This window comes from Vombatus ursinus, unplaced genomic scaffold (genome assembly GCF_900497805.2).
Source record: "Vombatus ursinus unplaced genomic scaffold, bare-nosed wombat genome assembly UNPS02014814.1, whole genome shotgun sequence".
In the NCBI taxonomy this organism is placed as follows: Eukaryota; Metazoa; Chordata; class Mammalia; order Diprotodontia; family Vombatidae; genus Vombatus; species Vombatus ursinus.
In genome coordinates this window covers 3,360,168-3,384,262 of record NW_020954592.1, presented here as the reverse complement: position 1 = coordinate 3,384,262, position 24,095 = coordinate 3,360,168, and the positions used below count along the sequence as shown (strand labels likewise).

Genomic DNA, 24,095 nt, shown 5'->3' with positions numbered 1-24,095 from the left:
AACTTTTGGTGATGAAACTCTTTGAATGCAGCCAGATTGGCACACAGATGACAGGCATAGAGTTGACTGTGAAGTCCATTGTTCAAAGCCTTCTAAACTAGTTAAGGCTTTCCAGAGCTTAGATTGTGTTATTATGGCCTTCAAGTACCCAAGGTCAACTCTGTGCCATGAGAAAAGGCACCAGGATAGTGGCTTCAGTGGAGGATGGGCACGTGTGCATGTATTCTCAGTGAAGGCAGGCAGATACGTGTGTGTGTGTGTGTGTGTGTGTGTGTGTGTGTGTGTGTGTGTGTTTAATTACCTGTTCCTCAGGTGATGTATTTTCATCCAAGTTATTCAGGGCATTTTCCACCCGGGCCAGTCTTCCAGACAGGGACAAAAGGAGGTTCACCACTTTGTCAAGGTCTCCAATGAACATCCTGAACTTGTCAAATTCATTTGGTTTGCAGACATCTTTCACGATGGCTTCCACCTCATCCCCTAGAGCATTGTTGTTTTGAATATCCTCCAGCAAGGTCTCTCGGGCTTCCCGTAGCACCTTCAGCTTTCTGCTGATGCTGTCAATGAGCTCCTGCTGTGGAGGGGCAAGAATGTACAAAACATATTTAACACACTCTCCCAAGAAGATGAAAACATTAAGTACTGTTACAAAGCTTCATTAATTTGAAATAAAACAGAATCTGTGAATGGGCCAATGTTTATGTTTGCATTATCTAAAAAAAAAAAAACAAGATTATGGGAAGGATAAAGACAAGAAGTTAAAATTCTACTACCAGTACTAAACTAGATAGCATTTCTATAGCACTTTACAAATGATATAACCTCATTTGATTCTTTGTTTTTAATTTTTATTTTATTTTATTCTTTTAAATTTTTTTTCTCATTTGATTCTCACAAGAACCCTGTGCTATAGGTGATATCATTAGTCCCATTTTACAGATGAGAAAATGGAGGTTAGGAAAGATTGTGACTTGCCGAGGTCATATATTTCGTGGTGGGAACTGAACTCGGGTCTTCCTGACTCAGTGATTCATCTATTATACTACCTAGCTACCACATGATCTATTCTAGTTGGGTCCATATCCTTTTATGATTATGAAAAGTCATAACCTCTAAAGATGGCAGCTATCTATTTTAGATTAGTGACAATGTGGTATAGTGGAAAGAATTCTATTCTTGGAATCAGTAAAAACCCAGTCTTGAATCCTATCTCTGAAACTTAGCTTTGTGACCATGGGCAATGTGCTTAATATTTCTAATATCTGCTTCCTCATGAGGATAATAATAACTATAAAACCTACCTTGTAAGTTTGTTGTGAGACTCAAATAAGATAATGAATGGAAAGTACTTTGCAAACCTTTAGATACTACAAAAACATTAGCTATTATTATTGTAACTTTTTTTTACAAGACTGAATTAGTTCTGAGTACTTTAGAGACTTCCAAATAAAACATATGAATAAAAATTATTTAAATCTGGTAATCCTGTTGTTTTTCTTTATTTCATGGGTGGATCTCTTGTGACAGATTTATAGGAGGACAAAGACAAAGGATACATGGAGTAAGACAATTGGAGGAAGTACCCACATCAATGAAACCATATTATCCATCGAAGTATTAATCCCATTACTAAAGTTTCTTGCAAACATAGAGAAAAGTAAAGCCTTAAAAAAATGATTTGAATGAGCCTGGAAGATGTCTTTTAATGAAATCACTTCTACCATTCAATTTTAAAGTAATATTTAAGTTTTTTTATGTTAAATCCTGGATACAAAACCATGATAAAAACAACACCACCACCACCTTATACCCTTACACTTAAGTAGCATGACTAAATTGTTATTACAAGTTGATGCAGCAACGTGGTAAAGGCAGATACATAATAAAATGTCAACACTCTGAGATCTGTCTTTGCCTTGTTTCTATGGCTGATGTTGTACTATCTGATGACCAAGATATTTTCCATCTATGACCATCCACTAAGGCCTAGTGTACCTAGTCTTAGACATATACAACATAAATCACTTGGAAAAGGCCAAGGCTAAAATATACTGGTATGATGATCACTCCCATTTCATAGATGGAAGGAAGAAGAGAAATAGACTCATGGAGAATAACCGCATAACTCAAAGTCGCTAGGTGAGTCATCTACACAACTTAAACCTGAAAATCAGAAAAGATCACATTCTCCCTTTTCAATAACCACATCCTGGGTCTCTGAGGTGCTGTGGGATCCTAGCATATTACATACATCTATAAGAAATGCTAACCGAAAACAGATGTGGCTAAAAAAAAAGGCCAGATGCAAATTAAGCCAAGGAAAAAGGAAAAGGTCTGAATCTCAAACTTCACTGAATTTAAAAGTCAACTCACATATGAAAAAAGACACCCAACATTTTATTCAAGATTGGAATTTTAAAATCATCCCAGGCCAAAAGCAAACCACATTTCTGTAAGGGGTGAGAGGTGTCATGACCTTATAAATGATATATGTAAAATTGGACTCTATGCCCCTCTAAACTAATAATTAATACAGGAAGAAGTAATTAAAGGCAACAACTCCATTTCTGTCTGTGGGAAACATATCAGAATAATGAACAAACAGGATGAGTACTGCTTCTGGATTTTGCCCACTAAACACCTCTGACCCTCTATGGCTTTGATGGAGATAAATAATTCTTCAAGAAAATTGAGATAAAGCTTTTCATAAGGTTCAAATGAGGAAACAAACAAACAAACAAAAAAAGGGACTCCAAAGACCTGAACCCAAAATCACAGGGAGTGAAAGGGTGCCCCTCCTTTAGGTCAAATTTATCTTAGGCTTATCAGTATGTTGAAATACTCAAAGAGATTAAAATGGTAAGCAGTTTTATAGGATATACATTCCTACTGACTGATTAATCTGTAGAGCTTTTGCTTCTAAATACACATGGAACTTCTAAATTACTATAGCTTGACCAGGTCAAATCTTATTTGCTCAGGATGCTTACACATTTCTCTCTTGCTAGTTTCTGTGCTTTGGGAGCTGCCATGTTATGATCTATTCAAACCTTATGCATCTCAGTTTCTTATCTATCCTTTTCTGTTCAGCAGCTGGCTGCTTTTTTTTTTTTTTAATGCAGCCTGCTTTAAATCAATTTCAAAATCCCACGGTTATGAATAGTATTTTGTTTTTTCCAAGCACATATTACTCAGATAACAAGTATGTGATAGAAAAGGAGAATGGAGGATTTCTGTCCCTCTTTTCTGTTTCAGTTCTAAGTTTGGGGAAACACTTCAAGGGTAAGAGCATATTTTGGAGGGAACAGCTAGGTGATGCAGTGGATAGAGCACCAGTTCCGGAGTCAGGAGGACCTGAGTCCAAAACCAGCTCAGACACTTGATACTTACTAGCGGTGTGACCTTGGGCATGTCATTTAACCCCATTGCATAGCCAAAAACAAAAACAAAACAAAAACAAAAAAACAAACAAACAAAAACAAAACAAAAAAGAACATATTTCGGTGACCATTTACTGATGCCCTTAGCCACAGGTAGGAAACAATTCTTCAGTGTTCTTATTTCGGCTTTAAAAAATATTGCCAGGGGCAGCTAGGTGGCACAGTGGATACAGCACTGGCCCTGGAGTCAGGAGGACCTGAATTCAAATTCAGCCTCAGACACATAACACTCACTAGCTGCATGACTCTGGGCAAGGCATTTAACCCCAATTGCTCCGCATTAAAAAAAAACATTGCCAGAAAGGGTGACAACCCATGGTCATCCTAGGACTCGGGTAGGAGAAAGGTAATTGATTTATAAATATGCCAATGTTTGCATTACAAAAAGACAAAAACAACAGAATGAGATAAAGGGTTCAGACAGTAGATAAGGGGAGGGAGATGATGAATAGAGTTGTAACAAGACAAAGAAGGGACAGAGAAAGTATGTGGATTCAGAAGAGTTTTGGGGAAAAGTATATAATAGGAAGAATGGGGCAGTACTTTTTAAGCAGGTTTAGTTCAGCAGGAGATTGTTTGGGTGAGTTATTTATAAAAAAAGGTCTAGTTTAGAGCAATGCTTCAGGTAGAAGCCAAGGGGAAAAAAGCCTCTTGAACAGTGGCCAGTTCAGTTTAGTGGAAAAAACAATGGATCCAGGAGGCAGGGGACTTAGGTTCAAATCCCAGCTAAGTCAAGTCCCTTACTCCCTTCTACTCCCAATGCCTCAGTTTCCTCCTTTGAAAAATAAGGAGACTGCACTCAATGGGGTTTGAGGTCTCTCCCAGCTCTAATTCTATCTTCCTATGAACTAGATAACTTTTAAGATTCCTTTCAGCACAAAACTTTAAGATTCTAAGCTTAAATCTAGAATTTAGTGGGAGATTTGGGGTGACAGACAGAGGATGTTGCTTAAAACAGAAGAAGGAAATAGCTCTAGCCTTTGACTGGTTAGAAGTAAATACTGGGGGTCTTTCTCTGTTGAGAATAAAACTTAGAACTTCCATTAAGAAGGCCATGAAATAAGAACTAAGTTTATTTTTTTTTTAAAGGGAAGAAGGAAGCAGCATAATTCTTAGGATCAAAAAAGAGGATCAGAAGCTTTCCTGGAAACCTGGGTTTGGCATAAGTCCAGTTGAGGTGTGTTTATTTCCTTTTATTACAGACCCATATTTTGTGTAAGTATATCAAATATTAATTATACAAATGTTCAAGAAATGAGAGAGGTAAAATAGGGTGGTTGAGTGTAGGGCAACATAGGCTGTCTTATGTTCAAAACTAGAGAGGGAAGGATAACCAATCAATCACTAAGTCCTGGAAGGCAACCTGTCCAAAGTAATATGAAATTTTTGTAAAATTACAAAAACATTTATTAAAGTGAAAATGAAAGTTTACACAGAGGAGAGCCTCTAATGATCTATTTACTACTGAACTGCAGTCATCTTGTGATAAGACAGAAAGTGAAAACCTTTCAATCGCTTCCCTTCAGTGAAGCAAAAGGAAGACAGAAGAGTGTGAGAATAGGACTTTCCGGAAAGCCTTTAAATCAAGGTGTGCTTTTTTTTCCCCTAAGGAATAACACAACAACACTTAATATTAATATTATCATCTAGCATTTATATAATGCTTTAAGGAGTGCAAAGCACTTTACAAACGTGTTATCTCATTTTTATCCTCATGACCACCCCAAGATGTAGGTGTTATTACTATCTTCATTTGAGGAAATTGAGGCAAAAAGAGGTTAAGTGACTTGCCTAGGGTTACACAGCTAGTGAGTGTCTGAGGCTGGGTCTGAACCCAAGCCTTCTTGACTTGAGTTCTAGAGCAAGCAATCTCGTTTGACCCAAACAAGAAACGGCCACAAAACTACTATTCATACCATACAAGAAAACTAGAAAATAATTTGATTTGTAGGCAAGTAAAGGAAGCAAATGAAACTGTACAGAACCCCAAAAGATTGATGAAATTATGAAATTATCTTTGGACAAAACTAACTCATTTTTAATTTGCCTAATCACAAATTGGAATCCAGAAGAGAAAAAACATTTTCAATGCCATGCCTGGCACATAGTAGCTGCTTACCAAATGTTTGTTGACTTAAATACATCAAACACTTTCCTATCATAAATTTCATATTGTGTTTAAATCTGAAGCCTAGTATTAAATACGCAATGAATCTAATGTAAACATAAGAGTTTTTCCTGAATTCATGCTAATGGAATGAAAATAATTTTTAGAAATCAAGATTATCTCACCCCTTTGTCTCCTAATTTGGTGGCAGTGAAGGGTCACCAAGGAAACTGAAGCGTGGGCAGGACTGTTTGGGAGTTGTGACCTGATTTGTCCTGGGTCATTCTTTCCTCTTATACTTTCTACAAAAGATAATTCTGAAGCAAAGAGTCTGTGTATTCAACTCAGGTGTCAAGTGCGTAGATTTTTGACAAATGTTAAATACAGATGAAACTCACATGCGATGAAAGAAATGAGCCATGGGGGAAAATACACACTGTGATGGAGCCAGAAGATGAAGCCAGGTCAGTGTCAAGCAAAGGCAAGAGCTTTAAGAAATCAATAGAACTGATTTGGCATCTGCTTTCATCATTCATTACACGATGGCGGAGAGTTCCCACGGCAATGATGCCCAGCTCCAACATAGCCCAGTTAACCTCAAGTGGCCTAACCATAAAGAGTTAAAGGTTGAAACTTCAAAGTGCCATGTACAAAGGGAACCTCATACCACTGTGTTGACTGTACCAAATAAACAGGGTGCTAATGTCCAGGACCTCAGTCAGGAGCCCTCTGTCTCAAAGATGTTAAAAAAAAACACAGTCCTTAAGCTCAATTTTTTTGGGCGGGGTGGTGGTGGTTATTGTTCCCACCTCCCACCCCTGCTTAGAACTCTACCTTCTTCTCTGACAGGTCATGGTCGAGTTCATCTTCAGAATCCTCTGCGATCTGCTGCTGCTGCTGCTGCTGCTGCTGCTGCTGCTGCATATCCTTCATTTTAATCAGAAGCTCAGCCTTGGGTGCAGATGTACTGTAGTAAGTGGAATTGGTTGTCAGGGAGATGGCAGATGGCATGCTTTGCTCTTCTTTCCTGGTTTAAAAAGTCAAAACTTTAATTAGCTGACAACCGGTGCAATGGATGTTTCCCCTCAATCCTGTCCCCTGGGTAATGACAAGTACAGTAATTGTTGGCTTTGATGGGGAGACACACGAATGGGTGTGGAGAAGAAAGAAAAAAGGGCTCCCCCCCCCCAAAAAAACCTGCCAGTCATCAAAGCCTATAAATGTATGTAATTAAAGAGAAATAAGCCAAACACACAGCTGAAATATCTATTTTCAGATGGTATCTTAATTATAATTTAGATTTAAATAAAATCTCCGAGGGGTAGAACTAGAAGGAAACTTTGATTATCTAGTCCATTTTATATTATCTAGTCATTTTACATGAGACAACTTGAGGCTCTGGAAGGGTAAATGACTAATCCAAGGTAATTCACCTTGTAGAATTAATGAATGTTGGAGTTGGAAAGGAGCTGACAAAAGTAGGTGGTGACAGGGATAGAACTGAACAGAAACTCTGAGGAAGGCCTTCAGAGCGTTGATCTGATCTGACAGGGAGTATTTTATGAAAGAACATGGACAAGAACCATTAAAGGTAAGAAGACATGAAAGTCCTCTGAGCTGCATCGGTAGAACAAGTACCCACATTTGATGAAACCATAGTTCTGCTAAGTTAAACATTTTTTCAATCTATAAGCCTGATAAAATGAAAGCTGACATATCGGTAAATAGGACTAGTCTATTTAAAATGTACCCATAGAGCTTCTTTTGGGGAAAAAAAAAAAAGAATTCCATCTAAATTTAGTTTTTAACTTCAAAATTTCTAAAAGTTAACAGAACTAAGTAGCCAAGGTCCTATGAGAACTAGGAAATAAGTATCTCTGGTAGAAAACACAAGTGAGTGGCATACTTTGGATTCCCTTGGCAAATGGTATCCCTGGATAATGTAGGTTGTAGGGCAAGCAACCCCCTATTCCTACCAGTTTGCAGAATTTATCATAGTAATTCATAGTTACGACAGTGCCTACCCTAGTCTATTATACACAGAGAAAAAAGTCAATAAACGTTGATTAATATTCACCTCCGTTTTTCAGTTGAGGAAACTGAGGCAAAAAAGAGGTAAAGGGACTTGCCCAGAGTTAATATAGCTTGTGAGTGTCTGAGTCTGGATTTGAGGTCATGGACATTGGACGTGGACAGTCTGGGATAATCTAGCTTCCTGAACCTAACCTATACTGGGCCTGAACCCAGTCATATCACTTCTAGAACCAATCCATCCCTGTGGAAATAGTCTCTGAACAGGAAATTCTAGGATATATTAGGACAAATATTGCTGATGTCCTAAAACATGGTTGGAAAGCAAGAAAAATACATATATGCTTACAGTATCTCTCCACCACCACCCTCTTATTAGCTTTGGTTGTAGGGAAATCATTCACTGTGGAATCCCTGACTGAACTTGTTACCATTAAATAATTTCTAATGCTGTTAAAATATTTACATATTAGTTGGGCCCAGGAGTTCCCAAATTGTATCTTCACATTGATCATTTATTTAGGTCTGCTTGGAAAAAAGAAAATCTAGATTTTTATATTTTTATATATCAATCACCCTGATTTTACAGATCAGGAAAATGAGGTTCAGGGAAATTACTTGTCCAAGCTCTTAAACCTTGACATTGGAGACTGGAACCTATTTCTCTTAACTCCAGAAATGTTCTTTTTTCCCATAAGGGAAGGGGCCAGGTTTTAAAACCTTGTATAAAGGAAACAGAAAATGAAATAATCATAATCTTAAAATTCCTCAAGATTTCACCTCTTTCATAGCAGCGATTATGTAAGTAGTGGCCCCAGTGTTTTCACTGTGGGAGACCTCTCCTTAGAAGCTCTATTATCCAACTTTTCTAAATGGATCTTAGAATCCTATTTCAGTCCACTAACATCCTACAAATTAGCCTCAGGTCTTCAGTGATAAATGGGTGGATAAATCATAGGTAGAATACTATGACTTTTACATTTTCAAAGATATAAAATTTACAACTTACCAACCAAAGTTAACTAACAGACAAGGAAAACACATTATGTAGAAGTCACTTAAAAAAATCCTGAGTTTTCTTTTCACCTATGGCGGGAGGGGGGTGAGATGAGGTCCTGCTATAAATCAAATACCTTAAGCTCCTGAGGCATAATTAGCATCAGTGTTTATTTTTCCTACATTCCTATCCCCCTTACCTGCCAGACACGAAAGTAATCATCTCTCAAGGATGAGGGTTAGCCCTTGACTTCACTTCTGAAATGTAATAAGGTGTATCAAGCAGTGCTGACCAACCATAATGCTGGCCTTCATCAAAACTGATGTAAGAGCCAACCCAGTTACCATGAGATATAAAATAAGAGAAAAATTCCTATGGCTGACATTGCACCATCAACAAAGAGAGTCGTAGAATGAGTATCAAATGCTACTCACTTTTCCTCCGTAATTTTGGGAGAAGGAACCTTTGGAAGGAGCTTTCTACGTTGCTGAGCCTCTTCTAAGAGATGTTCATCTTTAGGGAAGATACCTTCCATCAGGTCCATGGTGGTTTTTATTTTTGCACTGGGATCCAGAATATCTGCCAAAGACTTATCCTTTCCTACAATTTCCCTGGCTAGTTCCTCTGACTTCAAGTCTTCCAGTGTCTTCTCTTTGGCCTTCATGTAGCTGACAACAGGGATGGATGCATCGCTGTCTTTCAAGTTATACCCCAAGGCTTCGGCTGGTTCTGAGTCAGACACTCTGGTTTTATTCTCAGCCTCAGGCTCCACACCCTGCCTGGTATAGGCGCAGAAGCGTGAGTAGGACTGCTCAGAGGTACTCAGCGTCTTGATTTGGTCTTTTTCCAAGCCACTGGGCAAAGCAGGAGGTTCCATGGTGCTCACAAGGTTCTGTCGACTCTCCTTCTCTGCATGGCTTTCAGAGTGGACAATTTTGATGGGAACCATCTTCACTGTGGTGTTGTTATCTATGACCCTCTCAATTCTGAAAAAGAGAAAAGTTTGTCTTTTTTTTTTAAATGCAAACTGTCACTTGGGCATATGTTAGGACAAAAGATGAGTTCAGAATCCTCTACTCTTTTGCTCTAACCTGTAGGTTATATGTACCTGTATGTACAACCTGGACCTTAGATTTAGTTTTCAGGTTTCCCTACCGTCCAAAATCTGCGCCAAACATACCAGGCATGCCAGTGTTTTTATAATGCCATGAGAGCTCCCAACTATTCTTTCTACAAACCATGGCTTCTGATCTAATAAATGACTTTAAGTCTTTTAAAATGCTCACAAATGGCACGCATTAATTTGTTTTGTTTTGTTTTAAAAGCTTCTTAGTAGAAAAATCTGGATTTGTACAGAAGGTTCAGGAGATGGGAGGAGAGAAACAGAAGGGAGAGGGATAAAGGGAGAAGAGGAGAAGAGAGGAGAGGAAAAAAGAGGAGAGGACAGCAGAGGAAAGCAGAGCAGAGGAAAGCAGAGGAGAGGACAGCAGAGGAGAGGAGAGGAGAGCAGAGGAGAGGAGAGAAGAGGGAGAGAAAGAATAAATATGTCTGTTCAAAGGAGGATTGTTTTATCCGTGCCATCCTGCAGTTGGGATCCCCTCACAGTATGCTGCGAAGCCATTTGTATGAAAAACAATACAGATGTATTCAATCAAGACAAGAGAAGTTGTAAGTAATTAAAAAAAAAATAAAAAATGCTGGGTAAACAACAGCTCAGTTTGCTAGTTTACAATGGGCCCTGCATGTTTCTGTAAGGAAAAAACAAAAAACAAAAAACCAGGAACAGATGCACAGAATTTGTTTCAAGCTCAGGGAGCTGAGAAACTGGTGCCATGGTTTTGTGGGTATGGTGCATTCAGAACCAGTGAAGCTACTTTGCTGTAATTTAAAATATCTGTTTCTCATTTTTTCAATGGTAACCGAAGGATACAATCAGCTTCCTTCACTGCATGTTTGGGTGTGGTCCACAAGGCAAAATGTATTTGTTCTGAAGTTTCCTCCTTTTCTCTTGCAAGCAACAAATCATTGAGGATGTAAGTATTTTTTTTTTGAGTTATATGTCAATATATTCCACCATCAATCGCCATCCCCTCCCCCAACATACAAATCCTCTTTCTCCTCCTTTCCAGCCTAACTGCCTAGCATATTTGAATAAGATAGACAAAATAAAAGAAAAGGAAAAAAACCCTAATATTCTATCCAGTCAAAAACGTTCCTTCAGAATCTCATATTCATCATTCCTTATTTCGGTTCACGTGGAGTATAGAAAATCTGGATTTGCACAGGTCTATCTCCTTCATTTTCCTGGTTTGTAAAACAAGGTCCAGATAAATGACCTTTACCATAGATAGCTAATGACAGACCTGGGCCTGGAACTCTAGGAATATTTCTCTTTTTTTTCCCTCATAAAGGAAGTGGGAGGGGGAAGGAAAATGCCAAGTTTACGTTTTGTTTTTTTTTCACTTGTATATAGGAAACAAAGAAATGATAACAATTAAATCCTTAAGATTTCAAATCTTTTATAGCAATGTTTATCTATTTATTTGTATATTTATTTGTTCATTCATTCATTTTCATGGCTATTTAAAGTTTTACGTTATATTTCTTTCCTAAAAATGGTTACTCTTTCATACTAAAATATTTATCTTTAATCTAAAATAAGTATGAAATATATAAATTTTTTTTATTGTTTTAGTTCTTACCTTGCAAAAATCTCCAAATCCCAGGAAACAACTACAAGCTTTTGCTTTCTGCTAAATCTTAATCCATTTTCAAACACCACAGCTGTCCTTAAAAATGGACAACCTGCACCAAGGTAACCTTTTACCTTACAGCAACCTAACCCCCATCCTTAAACAATCCAACTCACTCTAATCACACCTTCTTATCAGGGGCCCTTCAACATCAAATGCCTTTCTAGACCAGTTTAACTACATTACCAACCAAAAAGATAGAAAGTAAACAAATGTGAGGAGAACAAACCATAGTTGAGAGTGTGCTATGAGAATTATTAAGATTCTTGAAAAGGCAAAAACACCTACTTTGTATTTTTGCTTTATAGAAAAAAGCTATATGCACTTTATAATAAAAGATCTTAAAGATCTACCAAATAATTTAATTTGCTTTGACACTCCATTAATACGCTAGTGCTAAGTAGACTTGTTCATATCAACAACACCTCTATTATTGGACTTAAAAATTAATGATTAAGATGGGTCACTCTAATATTGCACTGGAACCTATGATATATTTAAAGTGTGTTGGGTGGATCCTTTTGGTAAGACTTATTGAATAAATATATATATATATATATATGAAAATTTTCCTGGTCTATAAAACGAGGTCCAGATAAATGGCCTTTACACAGACAGACACAGACACACACACACACACAGACACACAGACACAGACACAGACACACACACACACACACACACACACACGAGAATCACATAGCATGAGAAGACATGGAAAGGTGGTTGTCATCCTTTAGAAGGTAGGGATTAGTCACATAGATGAGATCACGGATATGCTAACATGACAAAATAAAACTTCCTGGGAATCTTAAAAATGGATTTTAAAATCAGCCCACGTTAGAGGCAGGAACTAATAAAGCCCAACTTGTAAAGACTTATTTTTCCCTCAAAAATGAATTCTTTGAATAAACCATGCATAAACAAACATGGTTTGGGAAAGGGAGTGATTGTGATAAATGGTAGAAGCATCAAAGACATATTTTTCAAATATTTTCTTTCAGTAAGAAATTAAATTAAAAAATATTATTAAAAAAATCAAATGGGGGGGAATGAGAATTAAAATACAGAGTGGCTCTTGGTGTTATCTTTGTGCCAGACAAATCATCCCTGCCAGAAGCATCTCCTTGGAAAATGAGGTACAGCAATAATGTACACAATCCAGGATTTTAAGATCCATTTAAAAAGATGTGTAGGATTTACCTTTACCACTTTTTGTCAACAGTCCTAGTTATACTTGAGGTTCCAAAGTTTAAAAAAAAATTTTTTTTTAAATAAAAAGAATGAGAAGCCGTGGAAGGGTAGTGATGAGGAAATATACAACAAAATTAACCCCTTCTGGAAATCTTAACAAAAGATCGATTGCCCTGCACTATAAAGCTTAACACTGCACAACTAAGTATATTTTCCTTAAAAAACAAAATTTTATGGAGGCATGACGACTCCTGGGCAGCTGGGTGGTGACAGAGTGCCAGACCTGGAGTCTGGAAGACCTGAGTTCAAACTGGCCCTCAGACACTCACTAGCTGTGTGACCTTGGGCAAGTGACTTTAAAAAACAACAAAATGTTTGCCTCAGTTTCCTCATCTGTAAAATGGGGATAATAGCACCTACCTCCCAAGATGGTTGTGAGGATCAAATCAGACTATAATAACCGTAAAGTGTTTAGCAGTGTCTGGCACATAGTAGGTCCTATAAATATTGTTATTAGCTTACCACATTCCTTCAGACAAGTCAAGAGCAAACATGTGCTTTAACTATAGGCCACTAAGAATATTGCAACCTAGGCTAATATGGAATCACATCTACCAAGCATTCACAAATCATGGCATTCAGTATATATTACAGTCAGTTCCCAATTAGTACAAATAACGAATCCCTGAAGTGGTCATATATATTTAGAGTTGCACCATTTGAAGCTATAATGGTATAATACATGATAATTAGTTCTAGACCAATGGAAATGTACAGTGTGAATTCAAATAATGTGACCAAAGCAGAAGAATTCATTATTGGTATTAATCGGAACCAACTATAAATCCTACCCCTTAATGTTTCCTTCCTACAGTGACTCAGTGGTATACTGCAAGGTCAGTATTCTTTCTTAGAGGCAGGATCAAATGAGCTATTTCAAATCTGACAAATGGTTCAAGAGAATAAAATAAAATTTCTTTATTATTTTTATGGGCCAGGTGATGAATTATATGTCTATCATCCAAAGAATAATATGGCAAAATGCGGAGATATACCACCACGTTGGCTGCAGGGTGATGATTAAAAAAAAAAATCCTAATAATCCTGAAGTGCCATTTACATTATGGAGGTACTGTGATCAGTAAAGTTAGATGAAGTAACAACAAAATCGTAACTTCTTACATTACTAAAGCAATATTATCTTTAATCAGATACAGTCTTTAAAGTATTTAAGTTGACATGTTTTTCAGAAATTAATTCACGCAACTGGAATTTGTGAACTTCCTACTGATGATGGGGCGTTGTATTCATCACCAATTTGCTGCGAAGTGCCTTACTATGAGGTTTGTTGGCACTGGCACTAACGAATTAGAAAAGTTTCTACTCTGCTCTGATAAATAGACGGATCCTGTCTGGTTCTTTGGGAAGGTGGCTCTAGAAAGGATATGTTTCTAAAACGTTTACACTGAAGGAAGCTGGTAATAACTCATCGACACTTTAAACCATCACATTTTCGTCCAATGTACCCAGTGATCTTGTTAAACATGATTCTTAATATAAATACAGTGCAATAGCCATTACTGAGTTTTGTGCTGTTGTTCAGCTGCTTTCTGCCGTGTCTGACTTTTTGTGACTCATATTTGGGGTTTTCTTGGCAAAGATGCTGGAGCAGTTTGCCATTTCCTTCTCCTGCACTTTTACAGATGAGGAAACTGAGGCAAACAGTGTTAAGTGACATACCCAGGGTCACACAGCTAGTAAGCTTCTGGGGCTGGATTTGAACTCAGGTCTTCTGGACTCCAGGCCTGGTGCTTCATCTACTGTGCCACCTACCTGATGCCCCTTTGTTGAGTTTGAACATTAGTAAGATGTGCACAGACAGGACTGGCAAAATGCTCTGGAAGCTTGGTTTGTTTTTTTTGTTGTTTTGGGTTGCTTTTGTTTGTTTGTTTGTTTGCACATCATAGATTTGTTCACCATATCAAATTCAAATTCAAAGCCTTCTAAAGTCTAAAATGATTCAGTCTTGGTTCTTGTCACTTGTACATCTTATGCATGTCATTATTTGTATGTTCTTTCCCCATTCGAATATGAGCTCGAGGCTCGAGACTATGTTTTTGTCTCCCTTTGTAACCATAGTTCCTAGCACATAGAAAGTGCTTAATAAATGTTTGTTGACTGACTGACTTGTAAGCTATACAATGTTCCTGAACTATGTGCTGCACTGAGGTGCCATCAGAAAATTTTTGTGGATACTTTTTTCTGTCTAAAATATGAAATCTAAAATAATATATGAATATAGATTCCACGTGGCAATTTTTCAGTATAAAAATGTTTAATTTCATCTATTCTGCTTCAAAGTTTTTATAATTATTGAGCTCTCCCTCTCCCCCTTTTTTTTATATAGTGGGATGACATGTCCTAGTATCCAAAGGAAGCAGCCATGGCAACACAGCTAAAAAAATGTCCTTAGATCAGAAAGACCTGGGTTCAAAGTCACATACTGACTGCAAGATCATAGGCAAATTACTTTCATTGACCCTAAGGAAACATGTAATTTGTAAAGAAATTGCTGATCCGTATTGATAGAGAGAATTTCTTTCTTCTAGAGAAGTACCCTACATCAATGAAATCACAGATCTAGACTCCAGGAGTCATATTTATTGGTTTTGTCAATATATTCCCAGTTTTAAAAGTGTTCATAATGCTACCATCACCACCATATAATTACCTTGCCGAGTTCTCATCCTGGACCAGCAACGGAGGTTTATCAGTCAGTTTTTGTGGAGCAAACTGAGGTGAGGGAGACCGAGACGATTCCATTTCAGATTTTGGAAGATGACAGTATTTTGAAGGCAAAACAGCTTCGGGCTTGAGATTTGATGTTTCTGCATTTACGTGCTGGCTGTCATTCTCTGAAGAAGCAGGTGGCCTAGAATCTTGTGGCTGAGCACTTGTAAGCTTTTCACTGAATGTGGAGGGACTCTGGGGAAGGGTCGGGGGATTCACATACACATCAGGAGAATTAGGGGATTGAGACTGAATAGGCCTGCTGGGTACCGCTAGCAGGAATTCAGAAGAGCTTCCAACAGAGGATGTGGAGCAGTCCTGACGCCTGTATTTACTGGTGTCTCGTTTGGGTGGGGGAGGCCTTTGAGGTGCAGGCCCCCGTCTTTTGCCGAACAGTGCTGAATCTATCCACCATGAGTCTTCTTCTCTGCCTTGCGAGGAAGGACTGACACTGTCGTTCTTAGTGTGGGCTTCAGAACAGGTTTGAGGGGGCACGTCAGAACCTTGGGTCTCCTCCTTTTCGTTTTCTTCCGAATATCTATAATCACTGGGCAACGTCCCAGACCTGCCCCGGCTCTCTTGTGGCAAAACCAGGGGCTCTCTAGTGTGAGATGGTTCAGTGGCTTTCGATTTGCTGCTTAGATTCTGATCCAATAGATCCCTTTTTTCTCCTGGACTTTCTCCCTGATGTTCTGTATCTGCTGGCCTAAAAACAAAAGGAAAGTAATCATTAGCAAACTACTCTGTTCAGCATCATCTCCCACATATTATCATGCACGTGATAGTAACTTTCAGATAGTACTTGCCAATAATAACTACTCTGACCCACTTAAAGGAAAGGATTAAAACTTACTCCCCCAATTCCTAATGTAACATGATGAGTCAAAACTACGTGTCAGACAATAGTATACATGCACATACATATGTCATGCAATGTGACAATTTTATATAACAATTTAAAATATTCGTTCTACCTTTTTTTTTTAAACTTTCTGTGAACAAAACTTAGATTTCTGTGAATAAAATTCCAACAGAACAAAATGTCACTCAATGGGAAGTTTTTGAAGAGCTTTTTTTTTTAAAGGCAGTTGGGGTTAAGTGACTTGCCCAGGGTCACACAGCTAGTTAAGTGTCAAATGTTTGCTCTGAGGCTGGATTTGAACTCAGTTACTCTTGACTTCAGGGTGGGTACTCTTATCTACTGCGCCACCTAGCTGCCCTGAAGAGCTCTTATTTACTGACCTGTCAGAAAACATTTATTAAAATATGTAAGATTCATAAAACTAACTTGAAATTACCTTGGAAGATTTCTGGTCTCTTTCCCAAGATGTAAATTAGCAAGAGAAACTTATGGACAGAACTTCTAAACTTACTGATACATTGGAGCTGGGAGAGGAGGTAGAAAATTAAAGAGCACTATTTTAATAAACCGAGGCCACTTGTAACCAGAAACATTTGTACAATATACATACAGATGCATACACAGGTGTGTCTATATACATATATAGGCATGTATGTATATCTTACGCACATATTTTGTGCACATGTCCATGTTTGTCATGGCTGATGAGTCAGTTAATTAATGTTCATCAAATCACCAATCATCAATAAGTGGACTGTGCCTCTGTTGATATTTCTGCTATCTGTTGTTTGTTCTCTTATAGCGCCCCCCCCAACCAGAAAAAAAAAAGGTTTCCCTTTATTTTTTCATTCTCAATTCTCAGTAATTTGGTTTGTTTTGTTGTTGTTGTTACTGTTGCTCTAGTCGTAACTAAAACTTTTTGATTTAAGAACTTGCAATGAGGAGACCAGTCACCAGTTAGCCATCAGGATGAGAACCAAACCTCTGAAACAGATCCCAAGAAGGAGCTAATTGGCCAGCAATGCAATTTTACTGTTATTAGACGTTGGCCATGAACATTCATGCAAAAGGTGGCCCTCACCACAGTGTTACCCTCCAGTCAGAATGTCTTAAAATCATAGATGTCAAAGATGAAGGATACCTACATAGCATAACCTCATTTTCCAAAGGCAGAAACAATGATTTAGGTGAAATGACTTGTCTCAGATTACAAAGGCAGTCAGGGTTATAGGTGGCATTAAAGCCTAAGTCTCCTAGCTCCCATTTAGTATACTTTCTAATAAAAGTCTTATTAAATAATTAATTATTAAATAAAAAATTAAAAAGTCTTATTAAATAATAAATTAATTAAGGCCATCTGGACAGGGTCTAAGATGTTCCATCTCACCCTGATGTTCCATCATTCAATGGTGACTAGTAACATGGAAAGGCTCCATTTTATTACTTCTATTTTCAAATTCACAAACTACACAAGGGGAAGGAAACCATCACACCTCATGTCACATGAGTGTGTCTGAAACCCCAAATCTTCTATTTTACTTATTTTCTGTTTTGCAGGGGTCATGGTAACAAGCAACTTAATACTACAGTCTAGCTCAGGCCATAGGTTCCATTTACATTTGGATCTCAGTGTCCCCCCCATCCTATTGCACAGAAGGGCTGCTCGTACCACGCCAACTACTGAAGGTCAATGGCATGCTAAAGAAAGAAAGAGAGCAAGAAAGTACCTCTGAGACCCTGAAAGAATGCACGTTTGCTCTTTGCTTAGAGGAGGCTGAAGAGACACAGTGAGCTTAGAAAAGAAGCTGAAACAGAAAAAGCAAACACAAGGCTTAAGATAACATGAACCCAACATGAGGAAGTCAGCTCTCTTATTTGCATTAGGAAATACTAATAGAGGCTGAAAGTTATCAAAACAACACTGGCAAAACAAAAGGTGATTCTGGTAACAATGCACAATCCAAAGAAGGTCCTAGTTATAAAAATACAGCAGAACACTTAACCACTGTGAAAATGACAATACACAAGGAGGGACAAGTCACAAGTCAGGTTTATAACACGTGGGTAGAATTTGATTCATTTCAACATAATGTACCTCTTGTCTTTAAATCACTAACCTACTTTCTTTAGTGTTCCTCAATAGTGATAAATTAGCACAGGCTACAGAGACTGAACCTGTGATTTTACTGGTATAAGGAACTTATGGGTGAGGAAATTCCCTCTACTAAACGCAGGTTGGCACCTTCTCTGGAACTTAATAATCTTAGAGGGTTGCCTAGGGCACTGAGAGGTTAATGCCAGGGACACACAGCCAGTATTGTTTCAGAGGTGAGACTTGAAGATGGTTTTCTATCCACTATGCCAATTTACTGCCAGTAAATTACCACTTACAAAAAAAAAAAAAGGTCCTTCATTAATTATAACTATGATTTCTACAGACCACAATAAACTATGGTTCAATATTACTGTCCTTTAAAAATGCTTGCTTAAAAATTAGTGATTTCCCTCCTTATTTATAAGATAACTTTAATGGATTTCACTGTACATTTACATACATACATATGCACATATATATGTTACACCTCTTCAAAGTGATCATTTACTCTTTCCAAATGCTTAGGGGCAGGCAAGGCAACATAAAATTCAGTTGCATATAGACTTTATAAATAAACACTAAATCTACTGTGATTTATAACCCAGTAAAGCATTTCCCTGCAAATTCAGAAAATGAATCTTTGGATTCTTTTGGCAAAGCAGAGAACTCACCTTTGGGGAGAAAGGTAACAATGGGAAGCAAACAATGACTCAGTATCCAAGTTTGTTAACCACAGTAAGAAAGAACAGTATTGTTTCCTAGTTTTTCTTTAGCACTTTATCATAATGCCATCAATAGGATTTGTGACAGGAATGCTTTTTTAAATTTTGATTAACTGTAATTGAACATGACTGGTTTCCTTTGTTATCCCGTGCATTTTATTTTGTGCATTTTAAGACATTATTCTGAGAAGGGATTGGTAGGCTTCACCATACTGCCAAAAGGCTCCATGACCAAATAAAAGGTTAAGAACCCTTGACATATACCATTTCTTACAGCCAGTGACTTTCTAGTTATTGGAAGACAGTCCCATTGCTAGTAGACCAACAGGGTTCCTGGGCACAACATATCCCTAACTGGGGGATGTCCTCATAAACTCAAATTCAATAAACATTTTTTCAACAAACATTTATTAAGCATCTACTATATAAAAGCTACTGGAGAAGCAAAGACAAAAACATAACTGTCCCTGCCCTCAAGGAGTATACATTCTGCTGGAGAAATACACAACATATACATAAGTAAGAAATATAAAGTTTTTTCAAGAGGTAGAGAATGTTAGTATCTGAGGAATCAAGATAGGCCTCCACTAGATAGCAGCACACCCATGAGCTGTATTTTGAAGCTATCTAGTAATTTTTCTTGGGTGGAGGACAGGAAAAAATATATTCCATACATGTGGGGAACACTTAAGCAAAGAGACTAGGTGGGAGAATAGGATACCATGCCTGGGTAAGAATTAGAAGGTCAATCTGACCAGAAACTAGGTGCATGAGTGGGAGTAATATTTTAAATTGGTATTTCCCTAATTATTAGTGATTTAGAACATTTTTATATGTGGTTAATGATAGTTTTGATTTCTTCCTCTGGAAACTGCCTATTCATATCCTTTGACCATTTATCAGTTGGAAAATGGCTGTTATCCACATAGTTCCCTATATATTTTAGAAATGAGACCTTTATTGAAAAACTTGCTGCAAAGATTTTTCCCCCCAGTTTCCTGATTTTCTTTAAATTTTGGCTGTACTAATTTTTGTTTGTATAAAATCTTTCAAATCTTATGTTATCACAATTATCCATTTTTACCTCCTGTGAAATTCTCTTTCTCTTACTGGGTCATGAACTCTTCCCTATCTATAGATCTAACAGTGTAGTTTCTAATGTTCCATTAATTTGCTTAGAATATCACACCTGAAATACCCATTTGGAGGTTACCTTGGCATATAATATGAGATGCTAGTCTATGCCTAGTTTCTACCAGACTACTTTCCACTTTTCCATACAATTTTTGTCAAATACTGAGTTCTTGACCCAGTAGTTGGGTCAGTATTATCAACTGACCTTTTCTTCCTCAAGATGAATGTTATTACTTTTTCGAGCTTTACAAAATAATTCTTTGGTAATTTGATTGGCATGGCATTGAATAAGTAAATTAATTTAGGTAGCATTGTCATTTTTATTATTTTGGCTCAACTTACCCATGAGCAATTAATATTTCATCAATTATTTAGATCCATTTTTATTTGGGTGAAGAATGTTTTGTAATTGTATGCATACAGTTCCTGTGTGTGTCTTGGCAAATAGACTCAGAGTAGTACGAAAGGATGTGGGAGTAACCTCAAGTTGTGATTTGGCAAAGCATGACTGATGACAGGACAAGGGGTCTAGGATTCAAGAGTAGCTGTAATATATGGTAGGCCAATTCAATGACAGGTCAAGCTTATAAAGGTAGAGAAAAGACACCAGAACAGAAGAGATGGAACTGGGAGCAGACACTGGGGTACAGGACTTGGAAATCACAATAAAAATGAAGGGTAGTTTCAGGAGTGAAAGAGAATGCAAATTTGGAAGGAGAGCAGGTTGTGTTCAGAGAATAATTTCAGAGTTCTGGACCATGGACGTAGAATAATTTTGGGTAAAAGTGGTTAGATCAAGCAAGGGTATGACCACCATCCCAATGTGTCCTTAAGGTGGAGTGAATGCAGAAATAATGGCAGTTTAGGAGGTTGACTGACTGGAAAGTCAGGAGTTTGAGAGAACACTAACATTATGTTGAAATCCCTAAGAATGTAGGTGGGGCAGGGGTTAGAGAAGAAAGGAAGACTGTGAAATAGGTACTGAACTCCTTGAGAATGGAAAGAATATGAAGTCAGCAAATGACAACATGGAGTTGGTTGAACTGGGAGATTAAAGACAGATATAAAAAAGAGAGGTTAGTGATGGCAAAGGGATAGGCTGGAACTGGGAGCAAGAAGGGAAAAGCATGCCTATTTCGTCTTCTGGTCAAGTGCTCCAAGAGTACAAAAAGATCTCCCTCAGTATTTCACCAGGAAAATCTCATCATAAAATGGCATCATCTGCGCACAATGAAAAGCATCCTAACAGTGATATGAACGATATGAACACAGCAGGTGCTGAGTAAATGTCTGCTAATTGATCTGACCCAAAGTATGTTCTATTTGGTTACTTCTATTTGTCCTGTTTCCATCTTGAATTATACTCACTGTAATAAAGTATTTTTTTTTTAAAGAGAGGCAGCATGATGTCACACAGTCTCAGACTTAAGAGTTAGGAAGCTGTAGGTTCAAATTCCACCTCAGACACTTGCTAATAGCTGGCTGGGTGAACCTAGGCAAGTCATAAACTTCTCTAGGCTTCAGTTTCCTTATTGGTAAAACAAGGACTCCATGACTTCTGAAGTCTCTTCTATGTCTAAATCTATGATCCCTTTGACCATACATCAGTGAAGTACATTTTATGAATGTCTATTATTGTTTTGTTTTAGGCCTGACCTAAAACAACCTGAAGAAAAGATTTGGTCAACTGTCTTGATTAGTTTAAACGTAAGCTTATAAAAATATTTAAATTGATTTCTTCATCCTCATCCTATTAAAGAAATAGTGAGAAGTAGTTCAAAAATTTTACTGCAGTGTGGTTCTGAATATCTAGCCTGCCTTTGTATGAAAAATTACATTAAATGATGTGTGAATTTTGATGGCTGCTCTTAGGGAAAAACATATTTTATTCTACATTTAATACAACTCTCTACATTTCATTTTGGTATGTCATGTTCTCAAACCTGAAATTAACACAGAAATTTTTGGATCAGGTAACTGATGCATTGCTAGGTTTCTTTTTTCCTACTCAGAAGTTCAGTGCCCAAGACCACCATTTTTTTTTTAGGGCAAATTGTGAGAATTCAAGAAATCAAGGTCATAGAAAGTAAAGGGCCAAAGGTATGGATTGCAATCAAATACGGAGTCTATTCTGCAAAATGTGTTTTAACTTGCAGGCTAAACAGGACTCTGGTCGAAATTATGTGGACAATGAGCATTTCCAACTTTATTCAATGGGGTTTTTTTCTCATTTTTTTTGGTCCATCCTCAAGGACAAAAGTCTACAATAAACACAGTATTACAAAAAAAAAATCAAGACAAAGAAAACACAATAACTCCCAAACTCCTCAAGGCATGGTTACAGATAAGCTTCTGTGAACATTTTAGACCATAAAGTAAAATTATACAAAAGGGGGTAGCTGCATTCCGGAGTCAGAGTCATTTACATTCAGCATGGGTTGGCTGCTTCATTCTCATGCAAAACATGCTAATTACATGTTACCATGGAGAGAATTGGGCTCTTACAGTTTGGAAAGGAGAAAGAGAAAGCAAGCTTCAGAAAACAGCAGAACGACCCAGGAAAAACCTGCAAAATGGTATAATAACATCCTTTCACTTACAATTTAGAATTTTAAGGTCCATAATAGAAAATAGGAAACCAATGTAAAAAAGAAAGATCTCTTAGGAAAAGAGAGATCTGAAAAAATGCTCAAAATTTTAAACATTTCATAGTGGATAAAACATGCTTTTTTTTCCTCTCCACATTTTAAATGTCTTTTGATAAACTCAATAAAAATTTTTTTTAATACTGAGAGGAAGCATATGCCATCCATCATTTCTAATAAATGGCATTCGCTTATGTTTATTAGCACAATCCTAGGACCAAGGTCACTCTAGGAAATTAGTGGGATTTGGGTATAGATCCTCTCCTCTAATAGATAATGCTCACAAACTCATTGTGTCTCAGTTTTCTCATCTGTAAAATGAGGTAACTCTGCTTATTTCCTCTCATTTGGAGTGTTGTGAAGCAAATGTGAACACTTATTGTTTCCAAATAATTTTCTAAGTCTTTGAAAACAAGATCTGTGTTTCTGAGGTGCAATTAGGCACTGTATGAACTTCATTTGAATGAGAATAACACCACCAACTAAACATTATTTAGAATCTACTTAACATTTTATATTTTGACACTTTACTGTAATCAATTAAACCCAAGAAATCTCTGTGAATAAGACTAGTATAATTATTTCCACCCAACGTAAACAAAATTTACCTAGGTAATATAGAAAACTAATCACTGGGAAAAGTTTTTAGGATCTAGTCCTATGCCCTTATATTCTTATATTATCAATGACAAATTATACACAAATAGATAAAGATAACATAGTAAAAGATATCATTAAAAAGATGGCCTATTTGGAAAAGGAGATGGGCTAATCATGCAGTCAGAGTGACGGTAACATATACAGCCTGTGTGCTGCAATATTAGCTCTATAATGTTAAAAAAAAAAAAAACAACAAACAAGTAAACAAATAAACACCTGGAAAAAGTTTCTCAGCACACTCAGGAGGCCTACTTTTGGAGGATTTATAGAAGGACAGGGACAAAATATGCAGAAGTTAAAAGAGTTGAGTGTGAGTTTTAATCTGTAGGTTGAGGCCTGGTTGTAACTGACATGGTCAGACTTGCATTTCAAGGAAATTAAGTTAAGCAGCTGGGTAGCAGATGAACTGGGATGGGGAGAAACATGAATCAGGAATAAGAATTATTATTCTCAAAGTGTGATCCAAAGACCTCTTGGACATCCAAGACCCTTTCAGGGGGTCCAAGAGGCAAAACTATTTTTTTTAATGATACTAAGATGTTTTAATTTCTATGATGGTAAATATCGATAGAGATAGACCCCATAAAAGTTATTTGTTGGAAAGGGTGCTCTTCAATAATTTTTAAGAGTGCAAAGGGGTCCTGACACCACAAAGTTTGAGAACT

At 37.3% G+C, this 24,095-nt stretch overlaps 1 protein-coding gene across 5 annotated transcripts in view; it reads right to left on the bottom strand.

The window, feature by feature from the left end:
* SHROOM2 (shroom family member 2) overlaps positions 1–24,095 on the bottom strand; it is a 245,232-nt gene that overhangs the window by 5,548 nt on the left and 215,589 nt on the right. For 4 of the 5 annotated variants that reach the window (XM_027835360.1, XM_027835358.1, XM_027835356.1 and 1 more), the window contains exons 6-10: positions 17,902–17,979; positions 15,254–16,018; positions 9,010–9,561; positions 6,382–6,574; positions 302–574 (exon numbers count right to left, since the gene is read on the bottom strand). In XM_027835360.1, the coding sequence (XP_027691161.1) occupies positions 302–574; positions 6,382–6,574; positions 9,010–9,561; positions 15,254–16,018; positions 17,902–17,979 (1,861 nt within the window). The remainder of the gene's footprint in view (positions 1–301; positions 575–6,381; positions 6,575–9,009; positions 9,562–15,253; positions 16,019–17,901; positions 17,980–24,095) is intronic. The other variant, XM_027835357.1, reaches the window with a different exon arrangement.